We start from the raw sequence: 22,711 nt of genomic DNA on the forward strand, positions 1-22,711 counted from the left end.
CTATATAATCTTTCTCTCTCTCTCTCTCTCTCTCTCTCTATATATATATATATATATATATATATATATATATATGTGTGTGTGTGTGTGTGTGTGTGTGTCTGTCTGTCTGTCTCCCTCCCTCCCTCCCTCCCTCCCTCCCTCCCTCCCTCCATCCATCCATCCATCCATCCATCCATCCATCCATCCATCCATCTATCTATCTATCTATCTATCTATCTATCTATCTATCTATCTATCTATCTAATAGAATAACAGAGTTGGAAGGGACCTTGGGGGTCTTCTAGTCCAAACCCCTACCTAGGCAGGAAATATATATTTCAGTATTTTTTAACTTGGCAATGTAAGAGATGTGGGCTCACCATGTACATGTATATATCTGAACTAGATTGTGTTGTTCTGTGTCATATACCATAATTTATGTATACATCGATAGTTTTGCATCTATCCATCCATCCATCCATCCATCCATGTTTATGTAGTGTAAAATTGGAGGTGCTGACCCTTTGAGAGCTGCATGCAACGACATTTCATTTTAATGTATGTTGATTAGTGTACATTCAGAGTGACAATAAAGTTATTCTAAGTTCTTTCGGATTTTTTTTTGTTTGCTTAAAACGCTTTTCATTTTAACTTTTGACAACTCCAGTCTCCCCTCAAGAGAATCACAGGTTCTCCTCAGTAGGGACTGCTGAGGAGCTACAATGCTCCTCCCCGCCCCCTTCGCTCCTCCCACAGCGTTCTCATTCGGCGGCCGCGTTTGTGTTTCCCGAAGGCCTTTTGTGCTCTGCGAGGCCCCGTCTCTTCCCCCCGGTTTCTTCCGGAAACGGAAGAGGCGGGGCCCAAAGCGTGGGGTGTGGGGGAGTGGAGAGCGCGAGCCAGCATGGCGGCTCGCGGTCCTGTTGGGAAGCGTGGCGCCGGGTCCGGGGGTTCGCGTGGCTCGGACCCCCAAGAGGAGCCTCCGCCTCCGCTGCAGGCCGTCCTGGTCGCCGACAGCTTCAACCGCCGCTTCTTCCCCATTTCCAAGGACCGGCCGCGGGTGAGCTAGCGTCTCCCTTCCTCCCCCGTGGCCTCTTCGCTAGGTAGCCTGCAGCCTTCTTGCTCCGGACTTCGACTCCCATCATCCCCTGCCAGCATGGCCCGGGGCAGTGGGTTGAGAAAATTGCGGTCTCGCATCTGGCGGGGGGGGGGGGGCTCCAGATGGGGCGCCTGACTTGGTGTCCCAAAGCCACAGAGCTGCTGGTGGCCAGCCTGGACCAGGCTTTCTGGGGATGATGGGAGGTGTAGTCCAACCTGTTTAAAGGGCAACAGCTTGACAGATCTGGATAGTTTTATTTTCTGCCATTCAGCCACGGAGTTTCTTGAGGCCAGCCTGGACCAGGCTTTCTGAGGATGATGGGAGCTGTAGTCCAACCTGTTTAAAGGGCAACAGCTTGACAGATCTGGATACTTTTTATTTTTCAGTTCTTTTTTGTCCTTGTCATGCTCTCCTAAGGCATTCTGGCCCTCATCAAAGGTTATACAAAGTAACAGGGTTGGAAGTGACCTTGGAGGTCTTCTAGTTCAATCCCCTCTACTGAAGCAGGAGACCCTCTACCATTTCACATTACGTTGAATTCGAACCCAAAGTAAGTCAGATAACTAGTGTTCATCTTACAAAAGCGGTGACCTTCATATTATGACGGGTCAGAGGGCATCAAGGACTGCGCAGTTCAGTCCAGAGCTACAAATATTCTCTTCTGGTTTATGAAATGAGAGCAGACCACACTCCCTTTTAGCACTGATGTTACCTAGTTTGGTAATGAAATGTCTGTAAAAAAAAAAACCCAACCAAACTGGGAGAGCACAAAGGACTCCGTAGTTCCTAAGCTACCGATATTCTTTTCTATCAATTTAATAAAGATTTTAACTAAGCTAAAGCATGAAAAACCTTTATTTTATTCAGTCGGGCAACCATCGGTGCCAGTTGCATCTCTACGGAATGAAATGTCATTTTTACAGTTCGTATGGATTTTCTTGCAAATGTCTATGCTTTTGATAACTGCCTGACACTTTACGCTGGACATCATTTGTCTGATTATGTGGCAGGAAGCCAACTGCTAAAGTAACAATGTATTCTTTTGTGTGCATGGAAGAAAAATGATAGCTGGTTTGCTTCACTAAGTGTGACACTGCTACATTCTGTGATAATCAGCCATAATATGGTTTGATTTTGGCATCTTGTATAGACCTAGCATTTATTTAATAAACCCTCCCGATTAAAATATGGCTTTGAGTGCCAATTTATTGTAGTGGTTATAGGCACTACAGAAAATAGAAATGGAGATAGAAATAAGGAGGGCATGAATTCTAGTTCCTGCCTCAGGCATGAAGTCAGCTAGGTGACTTTGAGTAGTTGCTGTATCTCAAATTGGGCAATTGCCAATGGTCAAAACTGACATGAAGGCAGGAAAAAAAAGATTTAGTTGGTTAATGTCTATGGAGTTTCTCAGTCATCCAGGTCATGGTTGTCCCAAAGGTACTTTTTCAAGAGATTTTTCTGGTTTTTCTTTTGAAGACATTTCTCTTCTCAACCAAGAAGCTTCTTCCGCTCTGACTGGATGGTGGGGAATAGCCTCTCCATTCCCCACATCTAGTCAGAGCGGAAGAAGCCTCTTGGAAGAGAAGCGAGATGTCTTCAAAAGAAAAACCAGAAAGTCTAGTTGCCTCTTGAAAAAGCACCTTTGGGACTCCAAGTGGCCTCAACAACTCTCTAAAAGGATGCAAACGACCAGCTGTCTGCAAGGAGTATAAATCTTTCCATTCCCCACTATCCAGTCAGAGCGGAAGAAGCTTCTTGGATGATAAGCGAAACATCTTCAAAGAAATACCAGAAAGTCCAGTTGTCTCTTGAAAAAGCGTCTTTGGGATTTAGCTGGTTATTTGAATACATAACTTATTCCAAACCAAAAAAATTGAGTTTTCTGTTTTAAATCTGGTTAAGTCCTTGGATGGGGTTGGCTTTGAAGACAAGTCTGGCAGCTTCATTTGAGATATCTTGGATCTTGTAAGATTTCTACCAGTTGGAAGAGACAGTACTGAACTAAATAGATAAGTGGTCCCTATATGTTCAAGGCACTGAAAAAGTACTTTGCACCTGATTTAAGTAGGATTCCAAAACTGGTTTTCCAATCTCTTTTGTGCCATACAGGTAGTCCTTGCTTAGTGGCCAGTCCAAAGTTCCATCTGATTTCCCAACAGTTATTTATGACCCAGTTCCGATAGCTGCACACACCCAAGCCTTCGTGGATCTGGTTTTGCCAGAAACCAGACATAACTGCCATTTTGACAAAACTTAAATAGATCGTGGTCACATGCCCGTTGGAAACTGTTCTAAAATGTAGTCTGGTTGCTGAGTGCTCAAAATGTCATGTGACCGGGGGGGCGGGCAACCCATCGGAACCTCAAATACAGATCATCAGTAGCCCCCATTAGATCTCTTAGAACAGGGGTCTCCAAACTCAGCATCTTTAAGACTTGTGGACTTCCAACTCACAGAATTCTCCAGCCATCAGAGAATTCTGAGAGTTGAAGTCCACAAGTCTTAAAGCTGCCGAGTTTGAAGACCTCTGTGTTTAGTGCTTACTCCATCCTTTGGTAGTATATCAGTTATGGGAAGGCAGGCTAGGCAAAGTTTTCCAAACCCGCGTTGGTAAATATCCTCGTTCACTTCTCCATTGTCTGAGTCACTATCTTGCAAGTAATTCTTTTTTTAAAAAGTTTTATTTTAAACATAAAAAACAACATTACAAATTCTCATCCATTGCATACAAGTAACTCTGTATTGCTTTTGCAATGAAATGGTAAATGCGAAGGATAGTTGGATGTTCCTCCATTCAGTGGCATGAGGAAAGAAAACTTCCAGTTTTTGTGGATGTGTGCAAAACATATTTCATTTCAGGTCAATGATGAAGTGCATTTACCAAACTGCAAACATTTTCCAGTGCAAACTCAAAAAATTTGACCAATTGTATCTTTTTTCCCTTAGAGGTATTTTCCAGTTCAGCAACATCATTCTTGGTACCAATAGGTCTTTTAAAATAAGAAGCATTTCAGTTATTTGTTCATTGCAGTCAAAGAACTTAGTAGTTCAATCAATCAATCAATCAGAATAGAGCTGGAAGGGACCTCGGAGGCCTTCTAGTCCAAGCTCCTGCTCAAGCAGGAGACCCAATATCAAAACCTTTTTGTCGCTGCATACTGAAAGCGGGCACACGTGACAGTGCACCCATAATGCAATGCTCGTGTGATACCCCTATCTTCCCCCCACCTCCCGTGCATGCACGCACAACACACATGTCCCCCCGTCCCCCGCATGCGCGCACAACCCCCCTACAACCTGTTTTGGGCCTAGTAGGCCTGCCTGCAGCCTCCTGGGAGAAAAAATGGGCTGTGGAGGTAACACCGTTCCCCTCTACGCTCTTCCCTTCTCCCTGCGCATGCATGTGTGTCCCTCCCATCCCCTGTGCATTCGTGCATGACCCCTGCCCACATGTGCGCGGCATAGACCCAAAAACCAGCTGGCCGGCAGGAGGCACGCGCACATGTGTGGTGGAGCTGAGCTGGGGCAACGGCTGGCGTGCCCACAGAGAGGGCTTTGCATGCCACTTGTGTTATGTGTTTGCCATCATGGCCCTATATCATTTCAGACAAGTGACTGTTCAGTCTCTTCTTCATTAGACCTTTTCTTTCGATACAGCAGTTTTTCTGATTCTTAACCAGCAAGCAGACTTTCCTATGAAATAAATACAGCAGCTTTTGTAGAAGGCATGGGACCTTTTGAGTTGTCCTACATATGGAAATGAATACATCCATTTAAGAGTAATTTCAGTCTGCATTACCACCAGCAGACAAAACTGGCTTTTCTAGATTGCCTTTTGCAGCAACCAGCTCATCCTGCACAGAATTAATTGCTGGTTATACATTTCTGCCTAACGACTAGTAGAAGCATCCAATTCACAGCAAACCTCTATTATTATAAGTTTTCAAAGGCTCCAGAGAAGCTTTTGTGTCAGAAAAGAATTTGGCCAGCTCTTAAGCAGTCTTCTTGGGAATATTAACATTTTGCTATCCCAAAGAAACACATCACAACAATGGTTTCTATGAAGTTGTTATTCCCATCGTTTTAGATCCTAGATATATATTCTCTTGTATCAGTGAATATTCCAAAATAACTTTTTAGGAAGAGATTTCTGGGCTGCTTGTTTTCATTTTGTAGGCAGTGTCAGGTATTGTGCAGGATTTGTTGGGTTAAAATTGTTGGTAGGACTTGAAGGAAGGAAGTTGAGCTAATTTTAACTTCTGAAGGACATCCTAGTCATGGACATTGTGGAGTTCAGAAGATTCTGGAAGGGAATGCAAAGGAAAAGCACTCCTTCAAATTATTGAGCCCTAGTCACTAACAGAGGGACGCGGTGGCTCACTGGCTGCTGAGCTTGTCGATCAGAAAGGTTGGCAGTTCGAATCCCTAGTACCATGTAACGGAGTGAGCTCCCATTACTTTTCCCAGCTTCTGCCAACCTAGCAGTTTGAAAGCACGTAAACGCAAGTAGAAAAACAGGAACCACCTTTGGTGGGAAGGGAACTTCGGCGTTGAGTCATGCCGGCCACATGACTACAGAGACATCTTCGGACAGCGCTGGCTCTTCGGCTTTGAAACAGATGAGCACCGCCCCCTAGAGTCGAGAACGACTAGCACATATGGGCGAGGGGAACCTTTACCTTTGCCTTTAACCACTAGCAGGTATAAAAATTATAACAACACCACGAGTTGTGGCCAGAAAGTACCTGGAAGTGGTACAGTTTACTGAAAAATGAAATTCATAATGCTTCTTCCAAAGCTTTTTTTTTTCCTGAATGATTGAACATTGCTCAAGAGTATTAAAGCTGCTCCAATATTCTTTGCAAACCGAATATGGAGCTAAAAGCCATTGTTGAAAAAAAAGAAGATGTTATCATATTGGCTTCATTACTGAATCCAGAGTTTTAAGAATGCTCTTTATGTCTCTCCATTTGCGTTTGTCCCTGTGTGTGTGTGTGTGTGTGTGTGTATTTCTCTACCCAGTTGCCCAAGCATCTTTAAATGACAACGTCGTGGCAGCTGTTATTATATTCTTCCGAAGGAGAATGTGGAAATGTATTTCTTTGCCACCACAGAGAAAAGGATCTGTTTATAAGAAGCTGTGTTCTCAGCAGGCGGCCGCAGTCCCGTCTGTGCTTGGAAGCTGAATAGGGCTTGGCTCACTTGTGAAAGTTGAAGGGAATCCCCAGTGCTGTAGCCCAGACTGGAATGTCAAAAACAAGTGTCCCTGATGGCAATGGCCAACCCCTCTTGTCTTGTTGCCAAAACAAGTACGCAAATGTCTCCAAGGACTCACCGGGAGCCAAGCTCTCTCTACGGGATTGTCATGGCCAGCCTGTCTGGGGCCTAGATAGAACCTTTTATGGCCGGATAGTTGAGGCTGCCATTTCTGGATTTGTCACCTGTTCAGAGTAAGGATGATCCTGTAATTTATTGATCTTGATGGACGGATAACCCCAAGAGTTGCTCCTGGATGTATCCTGAGAGGCATCGCCGTACGATTCTTATCACAAAATTGCAGTAAGGGAAACGGGAGCGTTGCATCAGGGGACTGTAACTGCGCCAGACTCTGAAAACGGACTGATGCCAGCTCATGTTTATTATGAGTGTGTTGGGATGCCATCTTGCCAAGTAGGAACTTGGACTCCGTTAGAGCAGGCAGCTTTTTGATTGGCCTATCCAGATCAGGATCCAGAAAAGTAGCAAGGGAGGACTGGAACAAAAACTTTCCACTTCAGCTTGAGTCTCTCTAGTCTTGCAACTGTCTAGTTGCCAGAATGCAGTTCTCTAGGCAGGAGAGAGACTGACAGTAGTAAACCACTAATCAGGCTAGAACTGGAAGGGACCTTGGAGGTCTTCAAGTCCAACCCCTCCTCAAGCAGGAGATCTTATACCATTTCAGACAAATGACTGTCCAGTCTCTTCTTAAAGACCTCCGGTGAGGGAGAACCCACAACTTCTCAAAGCAAGCTGTTCCATCCGTCCGTCCGTCCGTCTCTGCCGGTCATATGTCTTATTTATGTATCTCAGAATCATAGCATCCCAAGGTTGGAAGGGACCTTCTGACAGTTAGCAAAGTCAATGGGGAAGCCAGATTCATCTAACCACTGTGCTGCTAAGTTAACAAGTGCAGCGGTTCGCTTAACAACTGTGACACGAAAGGTCATAAAATGGGCCAAAACACACTTTGCAACTGTCTCGCTTAGCAAACAGAAGTTTTGGGCTCATTTGCGGCCGTACGTTCGAGGACGAGCGGTACAAAGTTGGCCTGCTAGCCATTGTATCTTTCAAGAGCTTTGTACTTCAACATCAGCCCGAAGGGCATTGCCAACAGCAAAGGGACTCCCTAAACATCTGGAAGGCACCAGTTGTCAGAGTTCCAAGTAAAGGACGAAAGAAAACTCCCAAGGCTAGAAGTTCCCCAAAGTTCCCCATTTTGTTAGAGATGTCATATCGGCACATCTGGGAAAACCTGAATCTGAAAGTTTCCAGGTTTTCCCCGTGCAAGTGAAAAGTCCAAGCCTTTCCCCAGCACCCTCATGTCCATCCCATGGCCCAATCAGGCACCATCGCAACTGGAGATGCCTCCCAGTCATGCCCCTCCAGGTGCAGGGCAAGGTGGCCTTGACTATCTGAGAAAGGAATGTTATTTTGACACACACAGACCAAAATAATTTTCCCCACAGCAGTAAATGTGGCAGGTCTGAAGGCCCAATGCAAATAAGCCACCCATGTTTAATGAGTACTCTCTTCTTGTTATTGTATTAGAAGGATTGTGTGACTCTTTAAGTGTAAGCAGAACTGCAGATTACGTTGTGGTTGTTTTTCTGTCTGACTTTTCTTTGCTTCCCTAGGCTCTGATTCCTCTGGCCAATGTGGCTATGATAGAATATACCCTGGAATTCCTCACTGCGACTGGGGTGGAAGAGACCTTTGTCTTCTGCTGCTGGAAATCGGCAGAGATCAAGGAGCATTTACAGTAAGAGCGGTCATTTTCTCGGTCTCTCCCCCAAAAGGAGCCTTTTCCCTTTTGCTTTTCGTCTATTGCAGGGGTCAGCAACTTGCAGCTCTGGAGCCGCATGTGGCTCTTTCATTCCTCTGCTGTGGCTCCCTGTCGCCTGTCGTCACCGCAATTTTGAGAGAGTGGGGTGGAAGCAGGGCGCGCCAGGAGGAGACTCTATGGCAAGGGGTGGGTTTTCAGGTCAGCTCCACAATTGATAGGGCTTTCGGTTAGGACAGGTAGAGGAAAAAGGACGCCGCGCTGGGAGGAGACGCTATGATGGGGAAACCGGACTTCCGGTCTCCAGAATTGAACTGGGGGGGGGGGGGGGCCTTCCGGTTTAGGACCTTTGTAGTTCTTTGAGTATTTCAGGTCGCTGACCCCTGGTCTGTTGGAATTCGAGATGGCTGAGGACGGACAGATGTCGGTTGTCAGATAAATGTCACTAAGTGATACCAATAAAAGATAATATTTGTAGCTCTGGATTGAAACGAGGGGTCCTTGGTGCTCTCTGAGCTTGGTTGTTTCCTTGCAGACATTTCGTGACCCTAACTAGGTAACATCATCCGTGCTAGAAGGGAGTGGGGTTTGTGGAGCGGAGGAGGAGGAGGAGGGAGAGGAAGAAGAGGAGGAGGAGGGGGAGGAAAAAGAAGAGGAGGAGGAGAATTGTAGGATCCTTGGGGCTCTCTGAGCTTGTTTTATGTTTCATGACCCTAACTAGGTAACATGTTGTTTCTTGACTCTGGTTTTTTCCCCCCCACTCCAGAAACTCTAAATGGTGCTGCCCGACATCCCCCAACGTCGTGCGGTTTGTCATCTCAGATCTCTATCGTTCCCTCGGCGACGTTTTGCGCGATGTTGACGCCAAGTCCCTTGTTCGTTCCGACTTCATCCTTGTCTCGGGAGACGTGGTGTCCAATATTAATATTTCTACAGCATTGCAGGAACACAGGTGGGTATTCAGGAGAAAGGCACAGGTAGTCCTCGATTTACGGCCACAACAGAGCCCAAAATTTTACGTCACTGAGCAAGACAGTTGTTACGTGAGTATTGCCCCATTTTGCGACCTTCCTTGCCACAGTTGTTAAGCGAACCACTGCAGTGGTCAGGTTTAGCAACAGGGTTTGGGAAGCGAATCTGACTTTGTTTACGTAGAAAGTGGCAAAGGGAGAATCACATGAAATTCAGGCGCTTGGCAATCGACTCGATGATGTCATAAAGAGGCGCCAATTGCCAAGCTGCAGCTGTCATAAATATGAGTCGATTGTCAAGCGTCTGAATTTCAATCACGTGACCATGGAGATGCTGCAATGGCGATATGAAAAACAGTCACAAATCAAGGTTTTTTGGGTGCCATTGTAACTTTGAATGGTCACTAAATGAACTGTTGCAAGTCGAGGACTACCTGTATGCTACAAGGGTTAGACTAAGAGTAGACCAGATTTCTGTTTTTAATAAAGCAATTATCTTTGAAGTCACTTTGAAATGAGATGGGCTGCAAATAAATTTAATAAATAAGTAATATCATTCTGTGAAGTTCAAACAGTCACTAAATGAACTGTTGTAAGACAAGGACTACCTCCCAAAGGCCCTTGTTGGGGAGAAACATGGGCCAGTCCTGGAGGTTGAGGAAAGCTCAGACGAGGGCTCTGCGTCGGAGACAGAGAGGGAGCTAGACAGCAGCGAGGCAGAGGAATAGCTGGAGCCTGTTCCCAGTGTGCGCATGCACAGAGCTGCCGGAAGACAAGAACAACTAAGAAAGCAGGGTCAATTTGGGAGTAAAGCCACACCTTGGAGGGTGATTGGCCCCTCCCATGGGAAACAAAAGAGGAATGAACGGGGAGGGGACTTTTGCAGGATACAATCCGTTCATTCGTTCTGGAAAGTTCTGTTTGTGATTATAAGAGACTCTGTGCCAAGTTTTGCTTCGCCCTGTGTTTTGGAAACTAGTTATTTGGCAGCTCTCCAAGCGAGATAAGGTGCGTGTGGATAAACATTCCTCTGAGAGACTGTTTGCTAAAGCCTTGCTTACACTGAATGGAATGAATTCACAGTAAATAAAAGAAGTTTTGTCGAGGCCAAGACTTTGCTTCTTGATTTCTAAGGAAACCAGGGTCCGAACAGCCCTTCTGGCAGGAAAGATGTGTTGCTATCTTATCTGTGAGTGTCCTTTAGTATTATTATTATTATTATTATTATTATTATTTAAAAACAACAAAACTTGTCACTCTCTCCTGGTACAGGACACGGCGTAAAATGGAGAAGAATGTACCTGTGATGACGATGATATTTCAAGAGTGTTCACCAAGTCATCGGGGTCGATGTCCGGAGGATGATATTATGCTGGTCATGGACAGTGTTACAAAACGAGTGCTCCACTATCAGCGGACGCAAGGCCTCAACCATTTCGGTTTCCCTATGGTGCGTGGGAATCAACGAGCAAGAGTCAAGCAGCCGGTTTTGCTACAAGTTTTAAGAGGCCACGTGACTTAAAGCTGGCAAGGATGAGAAACGCCCTATTCAGATCTGTGGGCTTCAATCCCCAGAACTCCTCAACCAGCAAAGCTTTCTGGGAGTTGAAGTCCCAAAGAATTCTGGGAGTTGAAGTCTTAAAATGGCTAGGGTTAAGGTACACTAAGTTAATAGCTAACAAAATAGAATGGCTCCTTTCAAGGCCCAGTACAGTCATACTAGTGGCAGGTTTCTATTTTCTGTACTACCAGTTCGCTTGCGCTCGCATGCGCAGAAGCGTCCGGGTGGGTGGGCGGAGCCTCCCACCACCCCCACTACCAGTTCGCCCGATCCGGGCCGAACCGGAAGCAACTCACCTCTGAGTCATAATATGCTATGACGTTCATTGAATTTGGTACCTGGTGCATTTTGACGAGAAAACTTTGTCCCAGTACTCATGGAATTCAATTCTGACCGGTTCAGAGTTGAGCCATCCTTCCATCCTTCCAAGGTGGGTAAAATGAGAACCCAGATTGTTGGGGACAATAGGCTGACTCTGGAAACCACTCAGAGAGGGCTGTAATACTAGGAAGTGATATATAAGTCATAAGTGCTATTGCTATTGCTACACTGATTTTTGTTTGAGCTGGAGTGGGTGTCATGTGATTTCCCCCTGTCGTCTAATCAGAACTGATACAATACAATAGCAGAGTTGAAAGGGACCTTGGAGGTCTTCTAGTCCAACCCCCTGCCTAGGCAGGAATCCCTACACCACTTCAGACAAATGGTTATCCAACATCTTCTTAAAGACTTCCAGTATTGGAGCATTCACAACTTCTGGAGACAATTTCCTTTCCACTGATTAATTGTTCTAACTGTCAGGAAGTTTCTCCTCAGTTCTAAGTTGCTTCTCTCCTTGATTAGTTTCCACTCATTGCTTCTTGTTCTACTCTCAGGTGCCTTGGAGAATAGTTTGACTCCCTCTTCTTTGGGACAACCCCTGTGATATTGGAAGACTGCTATCATGTCTCCCCTAGTCCTTCTTTTCATTCAACTAGACATCCCCAGTTCCTGCAACCGTTCTTCATATGTTTTAGCCTCCAGTCCCCTAATCATCTTTGTTGCTCTTCTCTGCACTCTTTCTAGAGTCTTCACATCTTTTTTACATCTTGGCGACCAAAACTGAATGCAGATCAGATCAGAATAGAGCTGGAAGGGAGCTTGGAGGTCTTCTAGTCCAGCCCCCTGCTCGAGCAGAAGATCCTATACCCGTGATGGCAAACCTATGGCACGCGTGCCAGAGGTGGCACACACAGCCCTCTCTGTGGGCACACACGGCGTCGCCAGCTTCTACTGGAGCATGCATGTGTGCACATGTGTGCCGGAACCCGGAAGAGAGTGGCTGGCCATTGCGCACGTGCGCGGCAGCCCCCTGCTCTTCCAGGTTCCATCACGCGCCTGCACGCCGACCAGCTTCTCTCTTCCAGGTTGCAGCACTCCAGCGCACACATGCTCCAGTGTCAGCACTCACTGCCGAAAAGGTTAGCCATCATTGTCCTAGGCCATTTCAGACAAGTGCCTGTCCGGTCTCTCCTTTAAAAAGTCTCTTCTAGAGACCCATTTCCCCTATCGAAATTCCCAGCTAGCAGAGAGTAGAATTGGCAGTGAATGGAATAGGTGCAAGTCTTCACTGTATTTTTGTTGTTGTTCTAGAATCTGTTTCAGGGCAGTATTGAAGAAGTCCAAGTACGGAACGATTTGCTAGACTGCCATATCAGCCTCTGTTCTCCCCAGGTACGTGGCATGAAAAGCATCGGGAATCACGAGCAGAGCTCGGTTGGGCTCTCCCCTCATCACGCCAGCTTCCAATTTGCTTAATCGTGGTTGGGTGGAGGACTCCAGGAGACCCTCAGAAACACACGCCAGCTGCCAGGTGTCCAAATTTTGATCACCTGACCATGGGGATGCCGAAACGGTCGTGAGTGTGAAAAACGGTCATAAGTCACATTTTTCAGTGCCGTTGTAACTTCGAACGGTCCCTAAGTGAACTGTTCTAAAGTGAGGACTACCTGTAGTGACATACATGTTCCTTTGTGCACTAGGTAGTCCTCGACTTACGACCACAATTGAGCCCAAAATTTCTCGAGAAATTCGTTACGTGAATTTTGACCCATTTTACAACTTTTCTCGCTACCTCTGTTAAGTGAATCATTCCAGTTGTTAAATTAGTAACACGGTTGTTAAGCGAATCTGGCTTCCCCATTGACTGTGCTTGTCAGAAGGTCACAGAAGGGGATCACATGACTCCGGGATGCTGTGGCCGTTGTAACTATGAACCACTTGCCAAACATCTGAATGTAAATCACATGACCAATGGGATTGCTGCGATGGTTGTAAGTGTGAAAAACGGTCATAAGTCATTTTTTCAGTGCCGTTGTAACTTCAAACGGTCACTAAGCGAATTGTTAAGTCAAGGACTACCTGTACTTAGGATGAGACACATTGGTAGTTTTTCGTGCCAAAGGTAGAGATTTCTCTTGGTGTATTGATTTCGTTTCAGACAGAATCATAAAATTAAAGTTGCATAAAATCAACTGTCGGGGTTCCAAATAGCATCCAAAATTAAATCAGAGTCCAAGGCAAAGTATTGCTCAAAGTTCCAATTGATGAAGAGAGCCATGTTGGCACATCTGGGAAAACCCGAATATGAAAGCTTCCCGGTTTTCCCCACCTAGTTGAAAGTTCAAGATCTTGCCCCCACACTCACATGTCCATCCCACGTTCCAATCTTCCACTGCCACGTTGGCATCTCCCACCCATCCAGTTCCGGTCAGATGCAGGAAGTGCAAAGACAAAGGATGACCTTGGATTTCTAAAGAGAATGTTGTTATGGCTACTTATCATCTAACTCTTTACAATCCCACCTCCCATTTTCCCACCAGAGAAATTGCATAGCAGAATAATAGAAAGTGTGGCAGGCCAAAGACCCGAAAGAAAAGAGGGCTGCAGGCCTGACATCAACCTTGTTTTGTTCTTCTTTTGTAGGTGGCTGAGCTGTTTACGGATAATTTTGATTATCAAACTCAGGATGACTTTGTCCGTGGCTTGCTGGTGAACGAAGAGGTAAATACGTAGCGGAGGCGTCTGTGGCCAGGTGGTAGTCCTGTTCCAAATCATGAAGGTCTAGGGCAGGGGTCGGCAACCTTAAACACTCAAAGAACCGCAAAGGTCCTAACCGGAAGCCCCCTCTTCAATTCTGGAGCTGACCGGAAGACTGGCTCCCCCACCATAGAGTGTTCGGAATGATAGCTGAAATCGTGGTCTCCCCCATGCTCCGGAGGCTGGAAACAGGCTCATTTCTAGACTTCCGGAACATCCGGAAGTCCCATTTTTCGCCCTCCCCAGGCTCCGGAAGCTTTCCTCCAGCCTCTGGGAGGACGAAAACACTCTCCCCGGGGCTCCGGAGGCACTCCCTGAACCAAAAATGGAGCGCGGTTGTGTGTGTGTGTGTGCTTTCCCTGTGCCCCCCCCTGCGCATGTGTGCGCGACCTCCACGCACATGCCCCCCTCCCGCAAAAGTGCATGCGTCTCCCGGCAGAAATCCGGAAATCAGCTGACCAGCAGGAGGCACGTGAAGCTGACCTGGCCGATGGCTCGCGTGCCCTGAGAGATAGGTTTCCCATCACGGGTATAGCGTCTCCTGTTTGAGCAGGGGGGTTGGACTCCCAAGGTCCTTTCCAACTCTGCTATTCTGTTCTGTTCTTGGAAAAGAAGGTCCAGGTTCTTTCCTGACAGCCTTTCTCTGTTTTTAAGGTCCTGGGCAACCAGATCCACATGTACGTGACGTCAGACGAATACGGCGTCTCCGTTTCCAATTTGTCGATGTACGAGTCGGTGTCCTCAGACATCCTGCAGCGCTGGGTCTATCCGGTCACCCCAGAAATGAACTTCATCGACGAGAAGCCGAGCTGCACTCACTCCCGCCACAATATCTACCGGGGGCCAGAAGTGAGCCTGGGCCAGGAGAGTGTGCTGGAAGAGAATGTACTCATTGGGCAAAGGACCTCCGTGGGCACGAAATGCTCCATCACCAACAGCGTCATTGGGCCCAATTGCAAAATAGGTACGTCGCGATGCCCATAAAATAGGAGCGTGTTTGGGGGGTCTGAGGAGTCCTGGTGTCGAGCTTGGGGTGCAGAAAACATGCCGGGAAGAAGTCTTGATACAGATAGTCCTCGACTTACGACTACAACGGCGCCCCAAATTTCTGTGGTTAAACAAGGCGTTTGTTGAGGGAGTTCTGCCCCATGGTACGACCTCACTTGACTCGGTCGTTAAGGGAATCCCTGCAGTTGTTAAGTTAGTCACCCAGTTGTTAAGTGAACCTGGCTTCCTCAATGATATTGCTCGCCACAAGGTCGCAAAAGCCGATCACCTGACCCCGGGAGACTGCGACCGTCATAAATAGGAACCAAGTTGCCGAGCGGCTGGATTTTGATCATGTGACCACGTGGATGCTGTAAGTGTGTGAAACGGTCAAACTTTTTTTTTTCCGGTGTGCCGTTGTAATTTTGAGCGATCGCTAAATGAAGCGTTGTAACTCGAGGACAACCTGTAATTGTTGAACCCCAGAGGGGAGCGGATGTAAAATATGAAGGCTGGATCAAACGACTTTTTCCAATCCAGAGATTTGGTGCAGTTGCTAATTTACTGGAGAGGAATTCGCAGCTAACTGACTTTCAGAGGCAAAAATCAGACAGGGAGAGAATGTTGGGAGACTTGCAGTGGTCTCGACCAGGGGTCCCCAACTTTTCGGACCTCAGGGACCACTAAATTCATCATTTTAAATCCCGCGGACCACTAATACGATCTGCCTAATGACCGGCTGGGTGAGCGTGGCTAGGTGGTCAAGTGACTAGGTTGGGCGTGGCCAACATGATGTCACTCACATTGAGGGCGTGTCTCCAGCCTCTACTTGCCCCTCCCAGCCCCGCCTCTCCACCCCGCCCGGGCTCCTTAGGGCCCCAACAGGAAGCAGTTGCTGGAGCTGAGCAGCCCCCAGGAGAAAGAGTTGGCAAAACAGCTCAGTTCAAATGGGATCTGACCGAGAAGGAGGCTCAGAAGAAGCTCCTCACTGAGGACTAGGAGCATGGGCTTTCCAAGCAGAGGGAAGGCCTGCGGGAGTGCAAGGCCAGGTCCCAGCGCCTGGAGGCTCAGTGGGCTGAGATGGTCAGCCAGTTCCGGGCCATGATGCAGTCCCACTGGAACGAGGCCCTCCGGCTCTTCTCCACCAGCGGCTCTTCCCTCCAGCCTTTGCCCAAATCCCCCCACCAGGAGGCTGAAGCAGACCCCAAGACGGAATTTCTGACCCCCTCCGACCTGCATAAAAAGACCCCAAAGGGGGAGACTCTCTGCAGCCACACAAGCGTTCATTGCATGTATCCAGCCCAAGGGGCATAGTTTGAAGACCCCTGATTTAGTGCGCTATAGAAAATGCAAATCATTTTTCCGCGGACCACCAACATTTTCTCGCGGACCACCAGTTGTCTGTGGACCACCAGTTGGTGACCATTGGTCTAGACCAGGGGTCTCCAACCTTGGCAACTTTAAGACTTGCGGACTTCAACTCCCAGAATTCCTCCCGAGGTTGACAACCTTAAACACTCAGAGAGACCCAAAGGTCCTAATCGAAAGCCCCCCGTTCAATTCTGGAGCCAACTGGAAGTTTGGATCCCCCACCATAGAGTTTCTGCCTAGCACGCCATCCTTTTTCCTACACCAGTCCTAACCGAAAGCCCTATCAATTGTGGAGCTGACCGGAAAACCCGCTCCTTGCCATAGAGTCTTCCCCCTCCCCCCTCCCCAAACTGGAAGCTCCTCTCAAAATTGTGGCGCCGACCGGCAACGGGGAGCCAAAGCAGAAGGACGAAAGAGCCACATGCGGCTGCAGAGCTGCGCATTGCTGACCCCTGGCCTAGACAAAACTACATGCAGTATTGGGTAAACGATTGATTTCAATCCAGGTCTTCCCCATCACACGGGGAAGCGAGGCTCCCTTGATAGATGATTGCTGAGCAGGCCCGTTGCGCCCCATTTTACAATCTTTTTATTTTTTTTGCTGCAGTTCTTAAGCGAATCACTGCAGTTGTTAAAGAGAATCTGGCATCCCCGGTTGACTTTGCTTGTTGGAAGCCAGCTGTCACGTTACAAATGATGATCACACATGACTCCAGGATAGTGCAACTCTCAGAAATACATGCCAGGTGACCAGCACCCAAATTTTGGCCATTGGGTAGGTAGCTTTTTCCAGGCAGTCGTAACTTTCAATGGTCACTGAACCAACGGTTGTAAGTTGAGGACTGTCTGTAAATCATGGCTTAGGAGCGGCAAGAGTTTACATGAAGGGCTAAAGAAAAACAAGCCATTTTAAGCTGTGGGACAATGAATACACCCAACTGACTTACCTGTTGTAAGCAAACACCTGGATGAGTATGGCATAAAGTGATGGTTTTTGTTTTTTGGGGTACTGAACAGGTAACGGTGTCCATCTGGACCGAGCATTCCTGTGGAATGATGTCCATATAGGAGACGGTGTAAAAATCTATCAGTCCATCGTTTGTGACGAGGCACAGGTGAAAGAAGGCGTAACGTTGAATCCTCATTGCGTCCTGACTTCCCAGGTGAGTTAGAGGAGGCAGGTTTTCGTTATTCTTTTATTTTTGCTCTGGGAGAGCCATGTTTCTTAACCTTGGTAACTCAATATGTGTCCAAAAGGTGCTTTTTTCCCCAAGAGGCAACTGTTGTTGTTAGTTGTGAAGTCGTGTCCGACCCATTGCAACCTCATGGACAACCTTCCTCCAGGCCTTCCTGTCCTCTACCCTCCTCCGGAGTCCATTTAAGCTCAGCTTCTGAAGCATTGGCAGGAATGAAAATGGGGAAGGCCACTTTGGAGCCAGAGTAGGAGCAGTTGATAGAATAATAATGTTACCTTTTCTTGTTCACATACACATACCGTATTTAGGCAACGTGTTGCAGCCTTATTGTCGTGAATAGGCAAGCTGTCTCCACACAATTGCTACAAACCAGACCCTCGGACTAGAACCAAGATGCTGGTTCTTGGTTGTTGTTGTTAGTTGTCAAGGTGTGTCTGACCCATTGTGATCCCATAGACAATGCCTCTCCAGGTCTTCCTGTCCTCTACCCTCCTCTGGAATCCATTTAAGATCACGCTTTGACTGCTTCAATGACTCCATCCAGCCACCTCCTTCTCTGCCGTCCCCTTCTTCTTCTTTTGCCCTCCATCGTTCCCAGCATGAGGCTCTTCTCCAGGGAGTCCTTCTTCCTTCTCCTTCGGTGGCCAAAGTACTTGAGTCTCCTCTTCAGGACCTGGCCTTCTAAAGAGCAGTCAGGGTTGATCTCCTCTAGGACTGACCGGTTGGATGGCCTTGCAGTCCAAGGGACTCTCAGGAGTCTCCTCCAGCACCAGAGTTCAAAGGCCTCCATTCTTTGGCGCTCAGCCTTTCTTCACTACCACCATACATTGCAATTGTAGGTTTATTGTACGCTAAAGCTCTCCCCTAGAATTTGGAAATAGAAACTACTAATGGTGAAAACAAATTGGCGGTAGATAAGAATAAAAGGAATTGAAGGTGTCTTAGCTCTCTTGTGGATATGAATGGACTCCAGACTGATGATGCGTTTGACCCCTTCAGCCTGGTCCTCTCCTACAGGTCCTTATTCTCAAGATTAAAACCTTCCCCCATCCTTATCTGTAGGAACTGGGTACGTCTAGTTGAATGAAAAGAAGGACTAGGGGAGACAGGATAGCAGTCTTCCAATATCTCAGGGGTTTCCCCAAAGAAGAGGGACTCAAACTATTCTCCAAGGCACCTGAGGGTAGAAGAAGAAGCAATGGGTGGAAACTAATCAAGGAGAGAAGCAACTTAGAACTGAGGAGAAACTTCCTGACAGTGAGAACAATTAACCAGTGGAACAGAAATTGCCTCCAGAAGTTGTGAATGCCCCAACACTGGAAGTCTTTAAGAAGATGTTGGATAGCCATCTGTCTGAAACGGTATAGGGTTTCCTGCGTAGGCAGGGGGTTGGACTAGAAGACCTCCAAGGTCCCTTCCAACCCTACTATTGTATTGTATTGTTGTTACCTAAACAGTTTATAATTGAATGCAGCACCCTGTCCTTCCCCCAGCCTTCCCCCCCAGCCCTGCTGAAGCCTGCAGAGTGCTCCTGGGGGCCGGGGAGGACAAAAACATTTATTTTTTTCTTACTTACCTCTTCAAAATCTTGGTGCGCCTTATACACCAGTGTGTCTTATAGTCCCAAAAATACGGTATGTGAATTGGGGGGGGCTTGAAAGCTGCCCCGAAGCCTTTTTTGACTTCCCGGAGGGAGTAAATGTGGCAACGTTGCTTAATTGTAGGTGGTGGTGGGCCCTAACAAGGCCTTTCCAGAAGGGACAGTCCTATCCTTGCATCCTGCAGATGAAGAAGAGTATGATGAAGATGAGTTCAGCGACGATGCGGGTGTGAACAAGGAGGAGAGCAAAGTGAAGCAGAAAGGTACGGGGAGAACTTGGTCCCCGGGATTTGTTGCAGAGCAAGATTGTTCTCCTGTGGTTTTCTAGGGGAGACATGATAGCAGTCTTCCAATATCTCAGGGGTTGCCCCAAAGAAGAGGGAGTCAAACTATTCTCCTGGGCACCTGAGGGTAGGACAAGAAGCAATGGGTGGAAACTAATCAAGGAGAGAAGCAACTTAGAACTGAGGAGAAATTTCCTGACAAGTTAGAACAATTAATCAGTGGAACAGCTTGCCTCCAGAAGTTGTGAATGCTCCAACACTGGAGGTTTTTAAAAAGAGACCGGACCGCCATTTGTCTGACATGGGTCTCCTGCTTGAGCAAGGAGTTTGGACTAGCAGACCTCTAAGGTCCCTTCCAATTCTGTTAGTCTCTTCTGCCTTTTTCCCATAGAGTCTTCCCTTGGGGGCCTGCTAAGGATTTAAGGATAAGGATTAAGCAGCTACAGAAAGAATCTGCTTTGAACGAGTAGTTGGGAAGGAGATGATGATGAAGCGGTGGAGGAAAAGTGGGCTCCGGGCTCTAATTCCTATTTGGATACAGTTGAAATCCCCTTTTGCAGCCATTTTATTTTACTTAACTTTTGTTGCTCTTGTGGTGCAAATACCTTCTTATTTTTTTATTGGAATTGTGTCCTGCCTTTCGTTCAAGATCCCCGACCTCCGATCCTTCCGGCGCGCCCTAAAAAGTTGGCTTTTTCAGCACGCCGGCCTGGCCTGAACAGAATAAATTAAATTATTAATTTTAATTGCTAATTTGAATTTAATCCTACATTTTGATTTAAATTGTCAATTGAAGGTTATTGGATTTCCTATTTAATCTTTTTTACCTTTGTGATATGTGTTTTTTTGTTGTACGCCGCTCTGAGTCCTTTGGGAGAAGGGCGGCATATAAGTCCAATAAAAACAAACCAAACAAAGAGCTTTAGCTGTTTTATATATATAGCGCTCTCTCCTCCTACTTTGAGAATATTTCTAGCTCAGGGTTGAACTGTGGGGTCCTTGGTGCTCTCTGAGGCTTTGTGGTTTTCTTGCAGACGTTTCATTACCAAACTAGGCAACATCATCAGTGCTCCCTCCTATTTTTTCCCCCAATATTGCAAAGGATATTAGGCAGAGAGAGAAAAATTTGGTGATCAAGAACAGACTTGCGCCTTGATCCTGGTTCCAGACCTGTCAGCATCAGGGAAATCAGGAGATCCAAGCAGTTCAAATGCATATAAAGATTTATTGTAAGCAAAAGCTGTCTCCAAGAATCTGAACTACTAACGGTCATGGGAAATTAGCAGGAGAATAGAAAGGAATTCAAGATGGGCTGGATTAGATCTCTTGTGGGCGCGAAGGCATTGGTGACTGATGATGCATTTGACCCCTCCCTCGGACTCAGCCTGATCATTACCTACAACACCTTTAACATCACTCCATGTACCGTATTTTTCAGAGTATAAGACGCACCTAGCTTTTGGGGAGGAAAACAAGGGGTGGGGGGAATCTGCCTCTGCCTCCCAGCAATTCGCCTCCTTGCAGCAAACAGCCTGTTTCAGTTTCAGCACAGCCTGATTAGCACAAGCAGCTGATTGTCGGGCCTTCCAACGATCAGCTGTTTCAGGCTGCAGGGACCCGGATTGTTGGGGGCAAGAGGCTTGACTCGTAAACAGTTTAGAGAGGGCTGTAAAAGCACTGTGAAGCGGTATATAAGTCTAAGGGCTAGTGCTAAAAGGGTATCATTACTTGGGCTAGATGGGGTTGAGGGCCTAAGAATGCTATTCCTGATCCACCATCTTCCATTGTAGCTCTTCCCAATTTGGTGCTAGGATTAGCAAAGCTAGCGAATGAGGTAGATTTGAGGGGTCCTTGGTGCTCTCAGAGCTTGGCTGTTTTCTTGGAGACTTCTCATTGCTCAAACTAGGTAACATCATCAGTGCTAGAAGGAATGGGGCGGGGGGGGGAGGACCAATCTCTGATAGCATTAAGGACCCCTCGTTTCAGCTTTGAGCTACAAATATTCTCCTTTGAAGTAGACTTTTTTTGGGGACTGCTGTCAACGCACCCGTTTCTTTTGTTTAGTTCAGGGGTGTCCAAACTTGGGAACTTTAAGACTTGTGGACTTCAACTCCCAGAATTCCCCAGCCAGCCATGCTGGCTGGGGAATTCTGGGATTTGAAGTCCACAAGTCTTAAAGTTCCCAAGTTTGGACACCCCTGGTTCAGTTGGTCCCTTCCCCCCTCCCAAATGATGGTAATCAAGCCGACATTCATTTTCTACTTCAGGCTACGACCCAGAAGAGGTTGGCTTAGAAGGCAGGGGTTACCTTTGGAAAGCAGCCGACGAAAACGAAGCGAACCAGGAGGAACAAAGACACAGCCTTTGGGGTAAGAAAAGTGGAGCGTATAGAAAAATGGGATTCACACCCCAGTTGTTTTTGTTAGGCATCGTTTCAGATTGTACTGTTACAGAGACTAATTTGATCTTGAACCTAACGACGGCAGCAAGATTGTTGGTGGCGCAATACTGGAAGAAGGAAGAGATGCCCACTATCCAAGAATGGACGTTAAAAGTAGTAAACTTAGCAGAGATGGCCAAAATTTCATTGTATTTGAAGGATCATTCGGATGAGAAGTACAAGCTGGACTGGAGAAGATGGATTGACTATATTCAAAACAAATACCAGACTAAAAAATTTCAGTTAGCTTATGAATGAAGGCATAAAGAACGTTACAATTTATTCAAAGTTAGTTTAATAAAGGGGGAATTAAAGCACAAGAATAGTAACATGTTAAAATTAGTTAGCTGATGTTAGCGTATGGTTGTTAAATGTTTATACCCTGTATTTTGCTCTGGGAGGGCGGGGGGAGGGAGGGCGGGAAGAGGGAAGGGTAAGGGGGGTGATAATTGTAAAATTTATTTTAAAAATTTAATTATGGAAGCATGGAATGATGTGTTGTCCCCACGGCCCTCTTTCCTCCATCTTATCTAGGCCTCACCGTCAAGACTGAAGAAGAAGGTGAATCTGACAGTGAGATGAGCTTTGGGTCTGAGCAGATGGACAGCCGGACAGCTTCCCCTCAGATGGACGACAGCAAAGGTAATCTTATTTCTCTCTTTTGTGGCAGGATGTTGGCTCTCAATAAAACCTTCCTGCATGGCACTGAAGGTGAAACTGAATTGAGTATGGGGGGAAAAAACAGAGCTTTCTGGCTTTCAGAATGGAGGCCCAAGGTTGCTTCAGTCAGCTCTTCCTCCACCTGAGTACTGACTCAGCTTCTCATCTGCTCTTGATTTCAGTTTTCCAGAACGAGGTGTTGGGGACTTTGCAGAGAGGTGAAGAAGAGAAAATCTCTTGCGATAACCTGGTTCTGGAAATCAACTCTCTCAAGTAAGACATGGGTCAGGGCTTTTGTGACTTTAGGAGAAAGGGGTGCTGTCCAGAGGCAGGCATGGTCCAAGACCCGGTGAGCAGAGGGGTAGGTGGCCATTCTCCGACTTTGTGGACACCAGCATCTGGTTTATTATTTAAATTTAAACTGGGGTATTAGGGAATGAATG

At 46.8% G+C, this 22,711-nt stretch overlaps 1 protein-coding gene across 1 annotated transcript in view; it reads left to right on the plus strand.

Annotated features, from left to right (window-relative positions):
* The first annotated feature begins 801 nt into the window (after positions 1 to 801).
* EIF2B5 (eukaryotic translation initiation factor 2B subunit epsilon) overlaps positions 802 to 22,711 on the plus strand; it is a 35,729-nt gene continuing 13,819 nt past the window's right edge. Inside the window, exons 1-12 of the mRNA XM_081956057.1 lie at positions 802 to 1,039; positions 7,975 to 8,099; positions 8,887 to 9,072; positions 10,364 to 10,541; positions 12,285 to 12,365; positions 13,617 to 13,694; positions 14,385 to 14,694; positions 17,106 to 17,251; positions 19,009 to 19,147; positions 21,436 to 21,537; positions 22,143 to 22,250; positions 22,451 to 22,541. Coding sequence (XP_081812183.1) covers positions 884 to 1,039; positions 7,975 to 8,099; positions 8,887 to 9,072; positions 10,364 to 10,541; positions 12,285 to 12,365; positions 13,617 to 13,694; positions 14,385 to 14,694; positions 17,106 to 17,251; positions 19,009 to 19,147; positions 21,436 to 21,537; positions 22,143 to 22,250; positions 22,451 to 22,541 — 1,700 coding nt within the window. The 5' untranslated portion in view covers positions 802 to 883. The remainder of the gene's footprint in view (positions 1,040 to 7,974; positions 8,100 to 8,886; positions 9,073 to 10,363; positions 10,542 to 12,284; positions 12,366 to 13,616; positions 13,695 to 14,384; positions 14,695 to 17,105; positions 17,252 to 19,008; positions 19,148 to 21,435; positions 21,538 to 22,142; positions 22,251 to 22,450; positions 22,542 to 22,711) is intronic.

This window comes from Natrix helvetica (assembly GCF_964273705.1).
Source record: "Natrix helvetica genome assembly, chromosome: 5".
In the NCBI taxonomy this organism is placed as follows: Eukaryota; Metazoa; Chordata; class Lepidosauria; order Squamata; family Natricidae; genus Natrix; species Natrix helvetica.